Below are 18,831 nucleotides of genomic sequence, written 5' to 3' on the forward strand. Positions count from 1 at the left end.
GATTTTCTCTTAAAACTTGGTCATTACAAACAAACCAACCCACCCACCCAAACCCACCCCCCCAGACCACCACAAAAAAACACCCGCAAGATCCCACAGTGGCAATATGCCCAAAATATTAACTACATCAAAATGTACATGCTTAAAGGTTGGTTTTAAGTTCCAAAAGTGAAATTCTGTGATGAGAAATAATGAGGCCTTCACCATTCTAATAAGTATCTTCTGACTTTAAAAAACAAAAGGAAACAACAAACAAACAGAAGCCCCACACAAACCCCCAACCTGATGACTATTTCTGGAGGCTGATCTAGCCCTACTGATGGTGTATTTTGGTCTCAGAACAAGCAGACCAAGGAACAAGTACTGCAAGTATTTTTCTTGGATTCCTCTTCCCAAACCCAAGACAGGCATATAGCAGGGGCTGGCTTCTGGAGTAGATTTTTTTTTTAATGCGATACAAACATTAACGTGAGTGACAAAGTTGTGTATTTATCACCTTTTCCTACTGTTGCTCAGTGTGGGTTAGGAAACTTAGTTCTACCTACAAATGTGAAAAACGAAGCAAGAATAACTTCAAGTCCGTGCCATGTTGTTGAACCCTGATCTCTAACTACGAGCACTGGGACCGTCAGCTGGCATCCCTGTACCCTCCCCCGGCATCCCAGCTGAAGTGCTTACGAATCACGATTTAAAGGCAGGGTAACTGTATGCCAAATCTTAGTAATGGTATTAAGTCTTGAAAAAACCACACGTCCTCCCCACCAGGTGCCATACCACCCCGCTGACTGGACAGCTACTGAATGCTCCAGATAATCTACTCCAAGAAATGTGGAAATCGGTTCCAAATATGAAATTTTAGGTCCTTAAGTTACTCTTGCGAATGTTCTTTTGATGCACTTCTCAGGAGAGCTGAGCAGTAGATAACTCACCTGTGAGTTACATATTGTCTGTACTTTCAGGGGCGGGGCGGGGTGGGGGGAGGGGGACAGACCCAAACAACTGATCCATTTAGTGGCCTAATTTAAGAACTCTGTTTTTATTGAGATCTCAATTCCTGAAAGAAAACATCATTTCATTCTAATTAGTCAGACAGTGGGGCAGATTTGTGCACTAGGAGCATGAGATGCTGTCAGCATGGTAAAGACTCTTCTGCTAACGCTCACCATTTGACTCCAGTTTCAACAATTTCAGCACCATCTTTTCTTCCTGGTCTGCAATCCCCCCCCCTCCCTTTTTTATTAAACAAACTTCACAGATGCTTAAGTGCTGCCAGGTGACCTTCATGTTTAAAAACAGCAGAGGCCAAGGAGATTTCTGCAGGCCTGTGTGGCTATTCAGGTCATGGCTAGCAAGACAAGCAACAGGAACTACGGAGAACCGCAGCTAACTTGTACGATTTTTCCAAAATCATGCCCTGACACCCCAGCACGCGCTGCAGCGTGCCGTGGGTGCGCTCCCTCGGGCTGCCTAAAGCAGTACTTGGGCAAAACTCAGAATTAAGGGTCAGTTTAAAACACAACTTGGAGGCATTACCTCTCTTATGTCTTCGTTGCCTTCTTTGATGTTCTCTGTTGCACCCACAACTAATTGATGGATATTGTCAATATCGGTTTCCTGTAAAAAAAATTAAATGTTGAAACAGTGATGAATTTTAGGAAAAACACACTTCTAAGGATTTGGGGAACAACCAGAACACAAATATAAGATAAAACCTGGTATTATTAACATCTTAGTTTCAATGATGCAAAGGTGCAGGGGCAATGAAGTTGTAACTTCTCTACCTGTGATTTTATGTGCCTGAACGGAGACCGCCGAGATCAATAGGAAGTCTCCTGTTTATCTAGAATGAAGTCTGACCTGCCTGGTTTTTGCCAGTTCTTTTGGAAGCGGTGCCACCATTTACAGCGGAGATGCTACTTAGTAACACATTTGACAGGACACTAGTTCTGAGGCAGAGAGATCATTCTATCACAGGTGTTGCATCTTCCATTCCCAGTACATACTAATAAGTAACAACAGTAAATATCTCGATTTTTGCATTTGGAAAACAAACAAGAAATCTTTTCCTTCACATTTGTGTCAAAGATCGGTTAATCTTACGTTCAAATTTGGCATGCAACCAACACTAAAATAACCCCAAGAAAATCTTCAAGCCGTATTGGCTGCTGTAGCATTAAATTATACTGACCTGTTGCAAGACTTTCTCAGTGAATATCTCTTGCAATCTGGAGATTTCCACCACTTTTCCTTCAATTTGTCTTGGCAAAGAACAGAAATACTCCATTAGAAACAAGTGCAACCATTTCTCGCTCCTGCAGATTCAGGCTCTCCAAGCCGGTAAGCGGCCCACTTGAAAGGCACGGCTGTTTTGTTAGCCATCTGTCACACAGGAGTAGCCCATGACTGGTGCCCGACGAGTCCTGGTCGCAAGACGACCAGCCCACGCGAAGCTCTGGGAAAGGCACCGCCCGCAAGTTCTGAGATAACAGCCTTCACTGTGAGAGCTTCTTGTGTCTTCCTCCGTTCACCTAACACAGCAAAATCCACAGCGGACCCTAAGCCCTTCATTTTGACATGCCCTTTTTATCCGCTACTCTGCAGTGCGGAATTCACCTTGCCGAGTACTAACGATCCAAAGGGAAGGCCTGGCTGGAGTCAGCCGGTCAGGTTTTCCGCACAGCGAGCGGAGGGCGAGCGGCGCCGTCGCTCTGCCGTGGAGCGGGGTCTCTGCGTGGGGGTCGGTGGTTGCACCTCCCCTACTGCCGCCCGCACGTGCGGCGGACAACGAGGTGTGAATGGAAAACTTTCTTTTAAAACTTAGGTAAGCGAGATAGAACATCAGCCTTCCAGACCGAACCAGTGCTGTTTTGGGTAGTTTGTGTACAGTCACTCTGAGCCATCCTTCACGCTGTGGGACAGTGCAACGTGTAACCTCCTAGTTCGTTTCCTGGGCGCTCCTATTTCGTCCCTCCTCCTCCCACAGCACTGCGATGCACGCAGCCAGGTGCCCCGCAGCAAATACACTGTGCGGGGCTGTTGTCTGGGTTACGGGACCGGCGCGCACCGCAACCTGGCAAGTAACAGAAAACTGTACCTGACTTCATCAAAGAGGTTGTTCATTTCACCAACAAGTCTCTGGTTCTCCTGTTCGAACTGCAAGAAGGGAAGAAGGAAATCACGCACTGAGTTCTCACACTTGGACTCAGGAGCTCCCTTCAACCCCCACCCCTGATCAGCTGGCTTCCACCCTTCCTTGCAGTCTACTGACAGTAGGTCTCAGCTGAAAAGATCTTTAAGAATTACTAATACTGGTCTAAATGAACAATATGAATCTGCTTATTTATAACCAGTCATTGTAACACTTATCGTTCTCCTCCCATTAATGAAACAAACCCAATAATAACCTGAAAGATTTTGCTCAGGTTATTTCACAGCAGTGAAAAACAGAATGGATGAAATCGGTCCTTTTCCTGCTTGTGAAAGCATATGACTCTTCATGACATCTTCGCGCTTGCCATTCACGTTATTCATGTACTGCCCGTGGCATGAAGTTAAGAGCTTTCAGATTTTGCTACAATATTAAATATTTTGACATCTTGTACTTCATTCTTCACAAATGCATTGGCTTTAGTTATTCCAGCAGACCTCTTCCATTTAAAACCCATGAGTAATCAATGAAACATTTAAATATACTTTTAGCACTACATTTTTCAAATACAAGCATAAATAAAAGACTTTATACAGGAAAATAAGCTTTGACTTTTTAGATGTACCTGGCTCTCAGGTCATGTGGGATTCATTACAGAACAAGTGACCGTGCAGCATGTACGATGACAATTTGCTGAAACAAAACGTGCACAGCCAAAATACAGCCGAGAAAGGTATCCCATGTCGTAGTGGAGTTTGGTGGAAAACCCCATCGTAGAAAGAACCAACGTTGTCAGGCAGAATTCCAAAGCAGGATAAAAAAAAACTGCAGGTAACTCCATCATTCTTTAAAATTGCACAAGTGCTTCAGTACAAAATCAGGTTGGGCTGGACCTTTGTGGTACAGAGACAACTGACTAGATCTTTGCACTTCTCTCACAAAGCTGGGAAAGGCCTGGCCTACGTGGTTATACAGAAGTAGCACACATTCTGCTGCCAACATTACCTGCTCCGCGCCTCTGACAAACCTGAGCGATCCACGCAGCAGCGCGAATGCCAGCAAACAGGACTCAGAATGCAAAGAATTTGACACAGGAGCTGTGCAAGACAGCGAGGCCCGTTACGTTCAGTTGATCTCCTGACTTTGAACTAGCCTACATAACACACTGGGATTTTGGCATAATTCCATCGCGTTACCACGTCCTTAGCAGTAAAAGCGCCGCAGTCCTCTCGGCCACCTTGCAAGGTCTCATTACATCAGTGAAAGGCAAACGGGCGTTTTGCTTTTAGAGCAGTGCTACTGAAATAGCTGAAAATGAAGGACTTGTATTTCGAAGTAGTTTAAACAGCAACACAGGTCATCATTAAGATCCACATGAAAATTAGTGGCTATAACATCACATCCAGTTTATGTGACCCATAGCTTCTTTCACAGAGCCAGTCTGTAGGAGTACGGAAATTCAACATTACTGTACTGCTGTGTTTGGTGATGCTCTTTGGCTCGCCACCGTGACCCCACCCTGCCCCAATCCTGCCACCAGCATCTCCATCCAGGTCTTTTAAGATCTTCCTTACACAGCTCGGGCAGCTCCTCCTACACATTGCTTCAAATGCCGATGTATGCATCCCTTGATCCAGAATGTTCCACCTGAAACTTCTGCCATATCAAGTACCTCAATAATACACAAAGAGGAAATAAAGTGTGTATACTGCCTAGGGTGCAGTGAAAAAGACCTAGTGCAGCCACTGAGGAATTTGTCCTGCTCCTCTCTCTCCCCACATACCCAGTCCTAAGCAAGCACCGCTGCTCGTCTGATTTCGCACTATGACATTTTAGCTCACAAACCACTTTTTCCTCCTGAGTTTTCTGGTAGATTGGTAAACTGAATCCCACGGCAGGACCTGACGATAGGGCTGGCTTAAGGGAGAGTGGATGGCAGGAGCTGAGCGAGACTTCTGCACTGCCACAGAGCAACACAGAACAGCAAGACAACAAGAAAAGGCAAGCCACCTTTCATACCCTTCACCTTCCTTCCCTCCTTCTCACACCCCACCCATACCTCTGCCACTGTCCCCCACACTTTGTGCTGTAGCATTTTTCATCTTGCTTCAGGCCCATCAGGACTTCAGAGAATACCTGACTGTCTGCCAACAGTAAATGAAATGTCAACCTCCATGACTTAGGGGGAAACAGTCGTTGTGTTAAAAATCAGAAATTTGTAGGTTTAATTTGGCAAAAGTGTGAAATGACAGGTATGTTTGAAGAAGGGTAACAGTGAATCTCAGAAAAAGGTTTAGTCTTCTGACATCGGCAATTTATGTCACGAAGAATAATGAAAAGTGATTTCTTACTTCTTCTAAAATACACATTTCTTTTTGTACTAGAGGTTTACTGTCTACCTGACTGGCAAGAACAGCTTCCTCTCCTTGGCTAAAGGACTCCAGGCAGAGAGTCCAAGGTCACAGAGGAGGAAGAGGAGGGCTGTTGTTGGGCACTGTCACCTTCCCTGTGGGGTAGAGGCCTTGGGGAAGGAGCCCAGCCCCATAGGTTGAGGAGGAACAGAGAGGAAGACACCGCACAGCTCCCTGAAGTCCTGCTGATTCCCACCCCAAGGATCCAATAGCTCTGTCAAATACAAAAGTATCAGTGTTGCAACACATTCAAATGTCATTGTCACCGCTGCCTGTGGCGTCTCATTCTACAGAGCAGAGCATTTCTTAAGATATAACTGACTAATACAGTGATATTTACTTCACAGCGGCAGATGGTTAAAGGTGTTTCATCACTGCACTCCTTTACGTTCACGCCACTGTATGTCTCTGGTTTTAGTGGAGTCACCTCAGAACAAAGCCAAGGAACTGAGCGATGAAACAGAGCCATGAGATTTAGCAGACTAGACTGGTTGCTCCTTAAGTGACTAAATGGGGCCAGCGGGCTGTAATTGTTTTTCTGACTTCTGTAAGGATAAGTATTTCTGCACAAATACCCAACATCAAAAATTCCCTATTTTGCTGCCTTAGAAACTGAGATGATAACTGATTTGGAAGGCAAATTTTCAATAAAGAAACAGTAAATTATTTTAATCCCTTACAAATAGCACAAATCCACTTGAGAGGGTATTCTTTAAAAAGTCCCTTTGATATTTAAAACCCTCCACTGGCACGGCTTGCCTTTTAAACTGCTAAATGATCTTTACAATTTGAAATCGTGGCTGATGGACCGCTTGGCAAAGACAGCGCTAGGATATGCTAAAATAGTCAATTGAACAAAAGGTTAGAGCACAGAACACATCATATACCAGTGTGTCACAAAGGGATTTACATGATGGGAACATCAACCAAACTCAGTATAGCGATCAGTATAGCTCACTGATTTATGGCTTATTAAAAAAGCCTCTTTTATGGCAGTGAAATATTCTGTTACCGAAGTATGGCATAAAAGAACAAACTGCTTAAGCTATGTCTAAAATTCTAACGCACAGAAGACAATCACAGTTCCTTTTTGTTATCCCATGAGATAAGCCGTTATACGTACCTGAATTTAAGACAAAACCAACCAAAAAGTCAGGGAAAGTTAAATATTTTCACAACTCAAACAGCAGAGCCAGATTTTTTCCCACTCAATGCAACCACAAGACATCTGCTCACAATAACTATAAAAACCATTAGTGTACCTGTACTCAGGGTTATAAACTGAAATTTATCGTGCAAATCATACAATAGCCTGCAAACATTTTGAACCATGTAATGCTCTCTCCTGTGAGTAAAATACTGATAGAAATTGCTGCTGTAGCAACACGATAGGGCTTTAATTCATTATTTTGCCCACAGGAAGGATCATGGAACCATGATTGAGAATTGTTAAGTACGATTTGACACAACACATTCCAATTTAAAACCAGCACAGCAGTTTCTAAACTGTGACCTACCCTCTTCTGAGAGCTGCCGAATTTTCTGAGTCACTTAAATGCAGTTGGTCCACGCTTCACAAATCAAATGTTGAAAAGGCAGAAATTAACTTCTTGGTAACAGCAAATGTCATTCAGAGGAGAAATAAACAACTCTGAGTGAATAAATTAACTAAAGCTGTGAAGGTTTGTTACCTGTTTGTAAAGGGCCTTTGACTCCTGCGTTAAAAGCACCATGAAGTCATTAAATATTTCCAAGATAGTATGAAGGATTTATGTGAGCATTGAAAAAAAACAATGCACATTCAAATGGTCAAAATATTTCCTAGTTACACCTATATTTACACCTTGGACCCCAATTTACCTGAAAATCAGAATAATGGATCCAGTGACTCTGAAGTCTGTTAGGAGTGAAATTACACAGCATCCAACTCTTCCTAGTAGAGGCCAATTCTTAGCTCTACGTTTCCTCAAAAATGCACTGAAAGAGGAGCTTCACTGTAGAATAGTCACCACATGCATCCCTAGCCTTTGTAAATTAGCTAATTACAGTGTTCATAAAATTGGGGGAGGAACAAACAAAAACCAAACCCAACCCCCCAAAAACCCCACCAAAACCCCAAACCCTTTTTAAAAAAAAAAAAAAAAAAAAAATCACCTTAAGTCCACAGAACAGAGCAATGGCTCGCTCGGCTCTGAGCATCACTGTATTAATGGCAATATTTACATTTGAGTCCCTGCTGTGCACATACAGGTATTACACAAATATACAGCTCCCTGTTTACAGTTGGACATAATATGCAATCCAATGGTTAAAAAGTTACCTGACAGGAAATGACCCTTACTGGGGGGCATTAACTATAACTAGAAACAGTCAGCTCACTTTCTACTTGACAACTGGTAGAGAAAGAAAAAAAAAAAAATACATCTTTATTAACACTGCCATGAAGGCCAACTCACTCTTCTTTTAAATCGTAATAAATGCAGACTCCTTCCAAGGCATAATGTGGAAGTAACTGGTGCTTGTTAGTTTTTAGGAGAGGTAGAGAGCAAGCCTGCAGTTCTTCAGAACAGTGCCAGAAGCATGGACTCATAGTCAGTGTGAGAAGAAGCCGAGATCCCGGCAGCCCTGACTGCTGGTGGTCACACTGTCAGACTGCAGCGAGGTGCAACAGCAGAGGCGGCTCTGGGTGACATCAGAGCCACAGCAAGATTCAACAGGAGATTCAGACATCCGGCTCAGAAGCAGCCTTCTGCAAAACTTCAAATAAATTATAAGCAGAAAGGAGGCTGTTCTAGTGGTAACTTCCCTTTGTATGCTTTTTTCAATTCTAGTTTCTTAATATCAGTATTAAAACACGAGTACTGAGAGTACATACGAAAATAAATTTTAGATGTAAATTCACATATGGAAATTTAAGAATAAGCTATAGCAAAACAGCAGTAATAATATTTCAGTGTATTAATATATATAGGACTTCAAATTAAGTTATTTTTATTTCAGTAGCATTTTGATGATCTGCTTCTCTAAACAGCCTAGTTAATTTGTGTCTCTTTTCCCACGGAGCAGGCTGATAAATGACTTGCGCTGGAAATGTTAGATCTCAGCTTTAAGTTTTTCTAGGCTTAATCATGGCACTGATACCAAGGCACTACCACATACTATAAATTTTCTTGCAAACTATAGGCAGAACTGCGCAAGCTAAGAAAAAAGACATATTTCAGTCTGTCTGAGCTAAAAGTTTATTTAATTTGGAGCATCGGTGTTTTTTTTTTTACCCCTTTTCACAGGAAGTGCAACTCTTGAAAGCACAACAGAGGTAAATCAGTGTAAAACAACCAGTAAAAGTTTTTTTTAAATAAATAAATAAATGCGCCTAGCACAGGAGAGCTCTGAATGGATAAAGAAGAATAATGGATTTTTAAAAAGTGTCTGTTGGTTCTCCCCTAGGAAAAGCTGTCCAAATGCCTAATAGGAAACAGTTTGGGATTGGATATTTAGGAGTTTAAGTATCCTTCAAAGCATAAAACTATGAACATAGGTTTTTCTTTTACTTAGGCCTGGGATCACTCCCCCACACAAGTCAATGAAAAGAACTTATTCCAGGGAAAAATTCAAATCCTCAGTGGACAAAAATCAGCATTTGAAGTTGTTTATCTTTCTTTAGTTTTGATAGCAGAAATAGAACAAAACTCACAAGACTTCAGCAACTCAGTCATGAGATATCTGGGGTCTTACTCCAAGAAGTATAAAAGGATTTCATTAAAAAGAAATGTATTCACTCCTAAAATACCGTGGGAAGGGACGTAACATCTTTAAAACTTAATTACAGTGTGAGGCCTACAAAAAGCAATCCAGTGTTTAGCAGTCAGTTAGTAGTAAGCCCTGGCAGAGCCATCACTTCTGATGCTTGTTTTCTCCTGATCCTCTGGAAGCTTACAGCAAGGTAGCTAATATTGTCCCTGAACACAGACGAAACAAAATATGTAAAGAATTCTCTTTAAAAAGAAGAGAGGAAGTAGGAGTAAGCCTTTAGATTTCAGGCTGGCACGCATGAACAATGCGAGAGCATCAAGAACAGCCTCTGAAGAACCTTTTCTCTTTGACAAACCATACCATAATTACGTGCAACTTACTCATCTCTGACGGGAAGAGTGATGCATATTGCATTTGGGAACATCTCTAATCACTGCCAAGGAAGCTTCACATATTCACACTTGTCATGGTTTTAGCTGGGATAGAGTTATTTTTCTTCACTGCAGCTGGCACAGTGCTGTGCTTTGGATGTAGTATGAAACTAATGTTGATAACACACCGATGTTTTGGTTGTTGCTGGGTAGTGCTTGTACTAGTCAAGGCTTTTCCACCCTCCCGTGCTCTGCCGGGCGCACAAGAAGCTGGGAGGGGAGGGGGCACAGCCAAGGGAGCGGATTCAAACTGGTCAAAGGGATATTCCGTACCATGTAACGTCATGCCCAGTATGTGAACTGGGAGGGGCTGGCGGCAGCAATTGCGGCTCGGGGACCAGCAGTGTCGGTCGGCGGGTGGTTGTATTGTTTGTATCTTGGTTTTTGTTTTTTTTTTTTTTTTTTTTAACTTTTTCCCTTTTTCTTCTTCTTCTTCTTATTATAATTATTATTATTTTAATTATTAAACTGTTCTTATCTCAACCCACAAGTTTTCTTGCTTTTGCTCTTCTGATTCTCCCCCCATCCCACAGGGGTTGGGGGAGTGAGCGAGTGGCTGTGTGGTGTTTAGTTGTCAACTGGGGCTAAACCATGACAGGGCAGCAGCCCTATGGCTTAGAAAGCTCACCATTTTGAGAGCCACACATCCCTACTGGCTAGTTATAAATACATTTTTCTTTCTTTACATAAAACAAGGCGATGTGTCCTAATGTAGAGAGCTTTTCTAAGACTTTTGAGCTATGTTCAAAACTATACATTTTAGGAATATCAAAAAGTCTAACAGGTTGTCAGCAATCACGTCTATGTCAGAAATTTTGTAGTACATCAGTTCAATTGTAAGCAGAATTGGATCAAATGATACATAAACGTGCTGATAATGGGAAAATTTAGAAAAGGTAAAATTAATGAGATTCTGTTATGACAGAAACCTTGTACCTATTCCTTCTAGGAAACTAATCTGATTTTGATAATCCAAAAAAAAAAAAATATTTAAGTTGTGTTCTAGAAATAGTCCACGTAAAAAATGGCCAACACTTTATTCTTTCAGAAGTTTCATAATCACAGAATCACAGAGTGGTAGGGGTTGGCAGAGACCTCTGGAGATCACCTTGTCCAACCCCCCTGCTTGAGCAGGCACACCCAGAGCAGGGGGCACAGGAACGCGTCCAGGTGGGTTGTGAACATCTCCAGGGAAGGAGACTCCACAACCTCCCTGGGCAGCCTGTGCCCCTGCTCTGGCACCCTCACAGGAAAAGAAGTTTTTTCCTCATATTGAGGTGGAACTTCCTGTGTTCCAACTTGTGCCCATTGCCCCTTGGCCTGTCATTGGGCACTATTGAAAAGAGTCCAGTCCCATCATCTTCACGCCCACCCTTCAGATATTTATAGGTATTGATGAGATTCCCCCTCAGTCTTCTCCAGGCTGAACAAACCCAAGTCTCTCAGCCTTTCCTCATAAGGGAGATGCTCCAGTCCCCTGATCATCTTGGTAGCTCTCCGCTGGGCTTGCTCAAGAAGTTGCCTGTCCTTCTTAAACTGGGGGGCCCAAAAGTGGACACAGCACTCCAGATGTGGTCTCACTAGGGCAGAGTAGAGGGGGAGGATAACCTCCCCTGACCTGCTGGCCACGCTCCTTTTAATGCACCCCAGGATACCGTTGGCCTTCTTGGCCACAAGGGCATGGTGCTGGCTCAGGGTCACCTCGCTGCCCACCAGCACTGCCAGGGCCTTCTCAGCAGAGCTGCTTTCCAGTAGTTCAGCCCCCAGCCTGTACTGGTGCATGGGGTTGTTCCTCCCCAGGTGCAGGACCTTGCACTTGCTCTTGTTGAATTTCATGAGGTTCCCCTGGGCCCAGCTCTCCAGCCTGTCCAGGTCTCGCTGGATGGCAGCACAGCCTTCTGGTGTATCAGCCACTCCTCCCAGCTTGGTATCATCAGCGAACTTGCTGAGGGTACACTCTGTCCCTTTGTCCAGGTCATTGATTAATATGTTGAACAGGACTGGGCCCAGCACAGACCCCCGGGGGACACCACTAGTGACAGGCCTCCAACCAGACTCTGCCCTGTTGATCACGACCCTGAGTTCTGTTGTTCAGCCAGTTCTTAACTGACTTCACTGGCCTCTCATCTAACCTACACTTCCTAAGCTTACCTGTGAGGATGTTATGGGAGAAGGTGTCCAACACCTTAATGAAGTCAAGATAGACACCATCAACTGCTCTCCCTTCATCGACCCAGCCAGTCACGCCCTCATTGAAAGCTATCAGTTGGTCAAACATGATCTTTCCCTTGGTGAATCCACGTTGACTGTTCCTGATAACCTCCTTGTCGTCTACATTGCTGGAGATGACCTCCAGGATGAACTGTTCCATCACCTTTCTGGGGATGGAGGTGAGGCTGACTGGCCTATAGTTTCCCAGGTCCTCCCTCTTGCCCTTTTTGAAGACTGGAGTGACATTGGCTATCCTCCAGTCCTCGGGCACCTCTCCTGTCCTCCGTGACCTTTCAAAGAGGATGGAAAGTGGCTCAGCAAGAACATCCACCAGCTCCCTCTGCACTTGTGGGTGCATCCCATCAGGGCCCATGGATTTGTGAGGATCCAGTTTGCAGAAGTGATCTCTGACCCAATCCTTCTCAACCAAGGGGAAGACCTCCTTTCTCTAGTTCTCTCTCTCTCTCCTCTGGGCCAGCCTTAGCAGTAAAGACTGAAGCAAAGAAGGCATTCAGTAACTCCACCTTCTCTGCATCCTGCGTCACCAGGGCACCCCTCGTTCAGCAGCAAGCCCACAGTTTCCCCAGTCTTCCTTTTACTGCTGATGTATTTGAAGAAGCCCTTCTTGTTATCCTTGACATCCCCTGCCAGATTTAGTTCCAACTGGGCCTTGGCCTTCCTCGTCACATCTCTGCATACCCTGACAACTTTTCTATATTTCTCCCCAAATAATGCTTTTTCTGATGTTACATTGACTTCTATTGTTTCCTGAATAGAAGAGCAATTCATAATTGTAATTTTAAAAACAATTTTGATTTCCATTGTTGAAAAATAGTTGTTACTAATTTCATGGATCCATGTAAGTATTTTGTAGCAATTTTAAATACTAGCTGCTACCAGAAGAATCAGGAAGCCACGTGCAAAAGGTATACCTTGTTATGGCATTGTTCTGCATAAACTGAAAGTTGAAAATGAATTGGGGTGAATCTGTACTAACACATATGAATACAGCAGAAAATGTGATAAAATGGACAATAAGACACAAGATATGCTTACCATTTGTATTTCTTCAGGTGACAACTCATCCTCACCTTTGCCATCCCCCCACAATCCAAGGTTACTCTGGGCATCAGGCAGATTCCTGTCTGTCAAAGAAACACCAAACGCTTGAGACAATGCAGGACACCAAGAGTGAAGTGAAAATGATTTTTTATCCATTTCAGAACCCTGATGAAATTGTTATATCTCATTTGTCATTAATGAGATTCACCCTATATTTACAGTACAAAAATACACCAATAACCTTTAACTTCTTAAACAGTAACAAAAGTCTACGTATGTATTTGATTTTGTGAACTATGAGGACTTGCACTAATATATTGACAGGGACGGATGTAAAACAGCTCACAATTCACTAAGACTTGTAAGGGTGCAAAATACTGTAGCATTTGTCTTTTAACAGAAGACAACACACAATTTTCAAAATGACAGTCTATGTGCAAAGCTATTATCTTCCAGTGAGACTTGACAGAACCACTGGCTCCTCATTCCAAAAAGTAAACACAGAATCTCAAAGACATTTTGAGCAAAGTTCACAGGACAAACTCAATTTCCTCCCACTGTTCAAACTGCACATTACAATGCAAATCCTACAGCCCGCTGTGCAAGGGATCTTCCTGTGTACAACAGGAATCGGATCCAATCCCACAAACTAACTCTTACACATCAGAGCTGCTTCATTGATTTCAGCAGTACTTCCCCTTTGATTACAGCTAATCATCTGCATAAATCTTAGCAGTAGTTGGGCATAAAAGATCTTGAATGCCTATTTCTGGGATACTCCCTTCTGGAAGATTTATTTTTAGGTTTAATTATATACTTCTGATTATAGATGAAGAAAGTTAGAATGGGAGACAAAAGAAGCTGTGCCCAGGAACGTACTGTTTCTGAAGCTGTTCTAGCATCAGTGATTAAAACCCTAACGATAAGGCTGCGCTCTTGAGAAGGCCTCTTTTCCCCACTGACTGTGACATTCTTACAAAGCCCAAAAGAGATCTGCACCACTCCACAATGGCTCAAAGCTGAACCTGCTTTGACTTATCAGATGAGGGTTGCAAGTTAAAATACAGAAAGATTTAGTATTTACTTTTTCATAGATTTCAGACTTCCTATTTATCCCAGTCAATTTTTTCAGGCATTTATAATTATTTTTATTTGCTTTGTTATAACCTTCTGATTTTTTTCAATTGCAGAAGCAGCACTGATGCATCATCAGTCAGGTACTGACTTCTCTTGGGAAGCCTCTGAAAGGAATAGTCCTACTTCTAAACAAATATGTGAAAAGGATTATAAAGAGAAATTTTCCCTCTTATCCTTCATTATAATGTTTGTGAAAACTCTTGAAAAATAACTATTATAGAAGAGTATTGTTGTGTATGTCTTCTTTATAAATGTGTATTTTGCTTCCCAACAACCAAACCAGGATGTACAAACAATGACAGTGTTACAAATGAGGGATGTGGATAAGAAATATAGTAAATTCAAGAAAAAGAAAACAAACCAAAAATAGATCTAGTCTTTCTTACAAGTAATAAGAACTAAAACCAAGTGTATCTTTAAAGATTGTTTAGAAACGATTCAACTCTGTTCTCCATGGGGTATCATCAGTATTTCAAGCCTATTTCACAGAAGCAAGAAACTTTTTTTTTTGCATAATCAATGTATTTATATAAAAATTATAATAATTAATGGATTTAAAGAAAATAAGTTAATTAGTTTATGGACCCAAGAAAAAAAAAAGGATATATTTCTATTTTATCCCAGAGGAACCAATTACTTTCAGGCACTGTCAGCACTGTTAAAAAACAGCACCTGTATCCAATGTGATTGCTAATAAGCAAATATACTTACAGTAAGAATTAAGTGAGACACACGCATCTCCCCAGGGTTCCTCCTGTCACTCCTGTACGTTTCTGGCTACTGGGAAAGTTGTTCTGTAGCTTTCATGGAGCTGACATGAATGCTTTTCTAAAATTCAGCCAGCAAAAGCCAAACTATATTTCTTTTGCAGAAGGAAGTAGTTAATGCATGACCGAGATACAAAATAATGATCAAATCCTCTGAACCCTTTTCTATGCTGAAAGGAGACAGCTGCTAAGCTTGTGGACCAGCTCAAAAGCTACTCATTATTTACATTTATTTCCATAAACTAAGTGTCAAATTTGTAATATGCAAATAAATACTGTCAGCATATAAAAGCAAGCTCCAGAGAGACTATCCTCCTACCATGAGGCATGTCCAGTATAATTCTAATGTAAACAGGTGCTTTGCCTCAAAACAAAAGTAATCACATTTTGCTTTGGTTTCTGCCAAAAACCCCAGACAAAACCCAAGTTGTGCTTCAGCATGTCAAGTAGGACATTCAGCTGTTCATCATAATGTTCAAATTAAGGACAGGACCACAAGCTGCTCTCAGAAGAGCTATCTTTATAGCTGTTTACACAAGGGACCCAGGCACACTGATGCTGGCTAATTCATAATTACAAGTGACCACCATTCTCTGAACCACTCATATCCTGAGGATGAAATAGTTTATTTCTAAGCACAATAACTGCTCCAATTCCTTAAAAGTTTTAAAAGTTACTTATTAAAAAAATAAAAATAAAAGGCTATAAGATTTCAACTGAGCTGCTTGTTTCCTAGTCATCTCGTTCATGCTATTTCCATGCTTCAACAACCACCTACCAGAGAAGTCACAGGGCTGACTTCTATAAGCAGCAGCAACCAACACTTACACTCAAGTGAGGAATCACAGGCTGTGTGCATTTTACAAGCTGTTTCAGACAGATTTATTCTGACACACAAGTTTAATAGTTTTCTCAAAGACTAGTCCGCAATCCCTCACAAGTACTGCATCAGCACTACTTTTGTGATGAGACCCCTACTGTCTTATAAAAAAATAAATAAAAATTAAAACTGAAATAATCAAAATTAACGTGCAAGAAACAAAGCTTCATTTCTGTTTATTGCAGTGGTTTGCTGTGTCCAAGGCAACCAAAGAACAGCGTTTTCCACAGTGTAGCACAGATTTTTGAGCTAAAAATGGTAATGACGTTATGTGGCGGCAGCACACACTTTCAGAGACTGCAGAGACATTCAGTAACAAGGAAAGAGCACAGGGCAATGAAGATGCTACTACGCTGTCGCCTTTCTGCTGGCACTAGCTCACAGCTGCAAAACACTGATAACGTGTTAGGGTGAAACTCATCTATGTGCCTGTGTGCTGCATCACGTAAGACATACTATAAAAACGTGGTAAGCGCTAAAAACGACACAATCAAAACCTTTACTTCTTACAATAAATTCAGTGTCCGGGGGTCAGGGGGTAACATACTGATAGCGTTGTAGAACTACAAACTGGTTAAGAAGATAAGCAATGCCGTATCAGAAAATGAAACCGTTTGCACACTGTGAAGTAATTCAGGATTAGAGTCTTCATCCGGAAATGGAGTACCACTTCACATGAATCCACCCTTTGTATGGCCCTAAAGTCACCAACCAGAGAAACTTTACTCTTTTAATAAAAATCACCAAAGAAACAATACCTGATTATCAGAGTAATATGGCCACCCAGTGCATTTCTTCTACCTTGATGAAGTATTAGCCTAATGTAATGTCACGTTTCATACAGTTTCTTTCTCTCCAGAAATCATTTTCACAATAAAAAAATCACAGGGTACCCTGGACTCCTCCAGACAGCACAAGCAAGAGAACTCAAGCCAGGGAACGCAACTCCAGAATCACAGAAACAAGATCTCTTTTTAGGCACGAAACCTGAGATTATCTGCACAGTGGTGGTACTCCAAAAGGCACTCTGCAAAGTTCTGCCAGTGTACACATCCCAGGACAGACAGAAATGGCTAACAGAAGGGACTTACATCTCCTGGCCTCAGAAGCAGGCCACCAAAGAATCAGAAGCAATGTTTACAAATCCTGTCAAGAACAGCACCAGCTGAAATGAGCCTGGGGTCAGAGACACTGTTTTGGACATCTGGCTATCTCCCGCCCACTGAAAGACAAGATGCAATCCTTCCAGCGAGGAAACTCAATGCTGTGGAGAACAATATCCCCAAAACTACTGGATCTGGCTAGCCAGTAACCTCCCTTCTACAAGCATATGCTACCTTTGAGTTTCTACTGTACAGGTGTTCAACTCAAGGTCTCTATGCTTAAAAACATGAAAATGTGCCCAGAAAGTCATTGAACTACTTTCCAGCTCCTTGCCATCAGTGAAAGGAATGTGGAAAAATCAGATGGATCTCAGAAGATATCTAAGTAGATGGATATCGATAAAAATAAATAAAAAGAAAAGAGTCTGCACAGTTTATTGAGAGGATGAGGAATCCAGCAAGGCATAAGAGTTTTTTAGCTGGTTGGAAAAAGCATGTCAAGAAGTTGAAGATTTTTCTTCCTCAACCTCACAATTTGCTTCACAAAAGCCTGATTAACGCAGGGAAGAAAACAGAAGGTGCAAGTCACAGGAACTGGACCTTGTAATGTGAAGAAAGTACTATTGAACAGACAGGCCTTGACACAAAATGTGAAATATAATTAAAATTTATCCTTACCTTTGCTTTCCTCAGCAGAAAGTTTTTCTTCAGAATCATCTAAAGGATTCTGCGAAGATTTTTCAGGGGAAAGAGGTGATTTGGACACGTTGCTCTGCTCAGGTTCGAGTCTAGACCTAGAAGCACAAGAGCCTGTAATTTAACTGTTGAATTTACACAGCCGAATTTCTCTAAAATGAGAACCACCAGATTATTAAATTCAACACTAACTCTTGCAGACTTCACATTAAAGATTTCCCAGTCAAGATACAAAACATACTTAGCAACTTCTACTGAAATATTATTACAGAAGCAAAGAAAGCACAAAGAGCATTCCTGAACTAAACACGTTAGATGTTCAGAGCTGAGGAGAATTTTGAAGGCTACAGCCTTCAAACACACAGACATTTTGTTAAACTTTTGTCAAACTTCCTTTCAAAAACCCAGTGTATTAGAATATATATATATATATATTTTTAAAAACCCAAACAAACAACATTTTGGTCATACTGAAAATTCTTTTTAGTAGCAGTAGCCAACACCACTACTTTATTCTTTTCAAGTAACAATTTTACTTTACGTTGTCAATACTCATACAGGAAAAGTAAGAAAATACAACAGAAATAGCTTTTTCCTGAAAAAAGTCATTTTATTTGACTAGCTTTAAAGAATAGTTTAACCAGAATGAAAGTGATATTTACCTTGCCTGCCAAAAGACACAATAGACCATTTAGAAACAAGGAAAAGAAAAGAAAGTATGCTGTGGACAGATCTACATCCAAGTCCCTGTGATGTAATTTTAATGCAAAAGCAATGCAAAAAATGAGAAGCATATTCAGTGATTATATATAAAGTACTTGTCAAGTACGTTTCACTGTGCCACCAAACCAAGTTTAAAATTAGTGGCAATGTATTTTTTCCAGTAAACTTCTGTGGTTTATTGTTGTCTGTAATGAATTCTGTAATTACTATGTAGTAGACATTTAAATGCTTAGCAATTATGCTCTTAGAGAAGCTAAAGAACAAAAAACCAAAACGCAACTGGCTGAATCACCTGCTGTGCCACCTTCATCACTTCCTCCCCTCTCAAATATAATCAACAGTTAATCTAATTATGATCTGCATTCTTCCCCTGCTGCTTAACAGAAGGTGTTGCTTTTTGTGTTCCTTTCCTTCTTTGTATTGTCTCTAAATTCTAACCAGTCATTAGAAAATTCTCAGAAAAACAGAATATAATCCATTAGTCATCACTGAGTGACTACGTTACTTAA

General features: G+C 41.5%; 1 protein-coding gene across 2 annotated transcripts in view; it reads right to left on the reverse strand.

Moving 5' to 3' along the window:
• Positions 1-18,831, reverse strand: part of STX18 (syntaxin 18) — a 70,240-nt gene that overhangs the window by 2,487 nt on the left and 48,922 nt on the right. For both annotated transcript variants that reach the window (XM_075091861.1, XM_075091862.1), the window contains exons 6-10: positions 17,582-17,697; positions 13,011-13,099; positions 3,095-3,153; positions 2,189-2,258; positions 1,534-1,614 (exon numbers count right to left, since the gene is read on the reverse strand). In XM_075091861.1, coding sequence (XP_074947962.1) covers positions 1,534-1,614; positions 2,189-2,258; positions 3,095-3,153; positions 13,011-13,099; positions 17,582-17,697 — 415 coding nt within the window. The remainder of the gene's footprint in view (positions 1-1,533; positions 1,615-2,188; positions 2,259-3,094; positions 3,154-13,010; positions 13,100-17,581; positions 17,698-18,831) is intronic.

The sequence above is a fragment of the Phalacrocorax aristotelis genome, chromosome 4 (assembly GCF_949628215.1).
Source record: "Phalacrocorax aristotelis chromosome 4, bGulAri2.1, whole genome shotgun sequence".
Taxonomy (NCBI): Eukaryota; Metazoa; Chordata; class Aves; order Suliformes; family Phalacrocoracidae; genus Phalacrocorax; species Phalacrocorax aristotelis.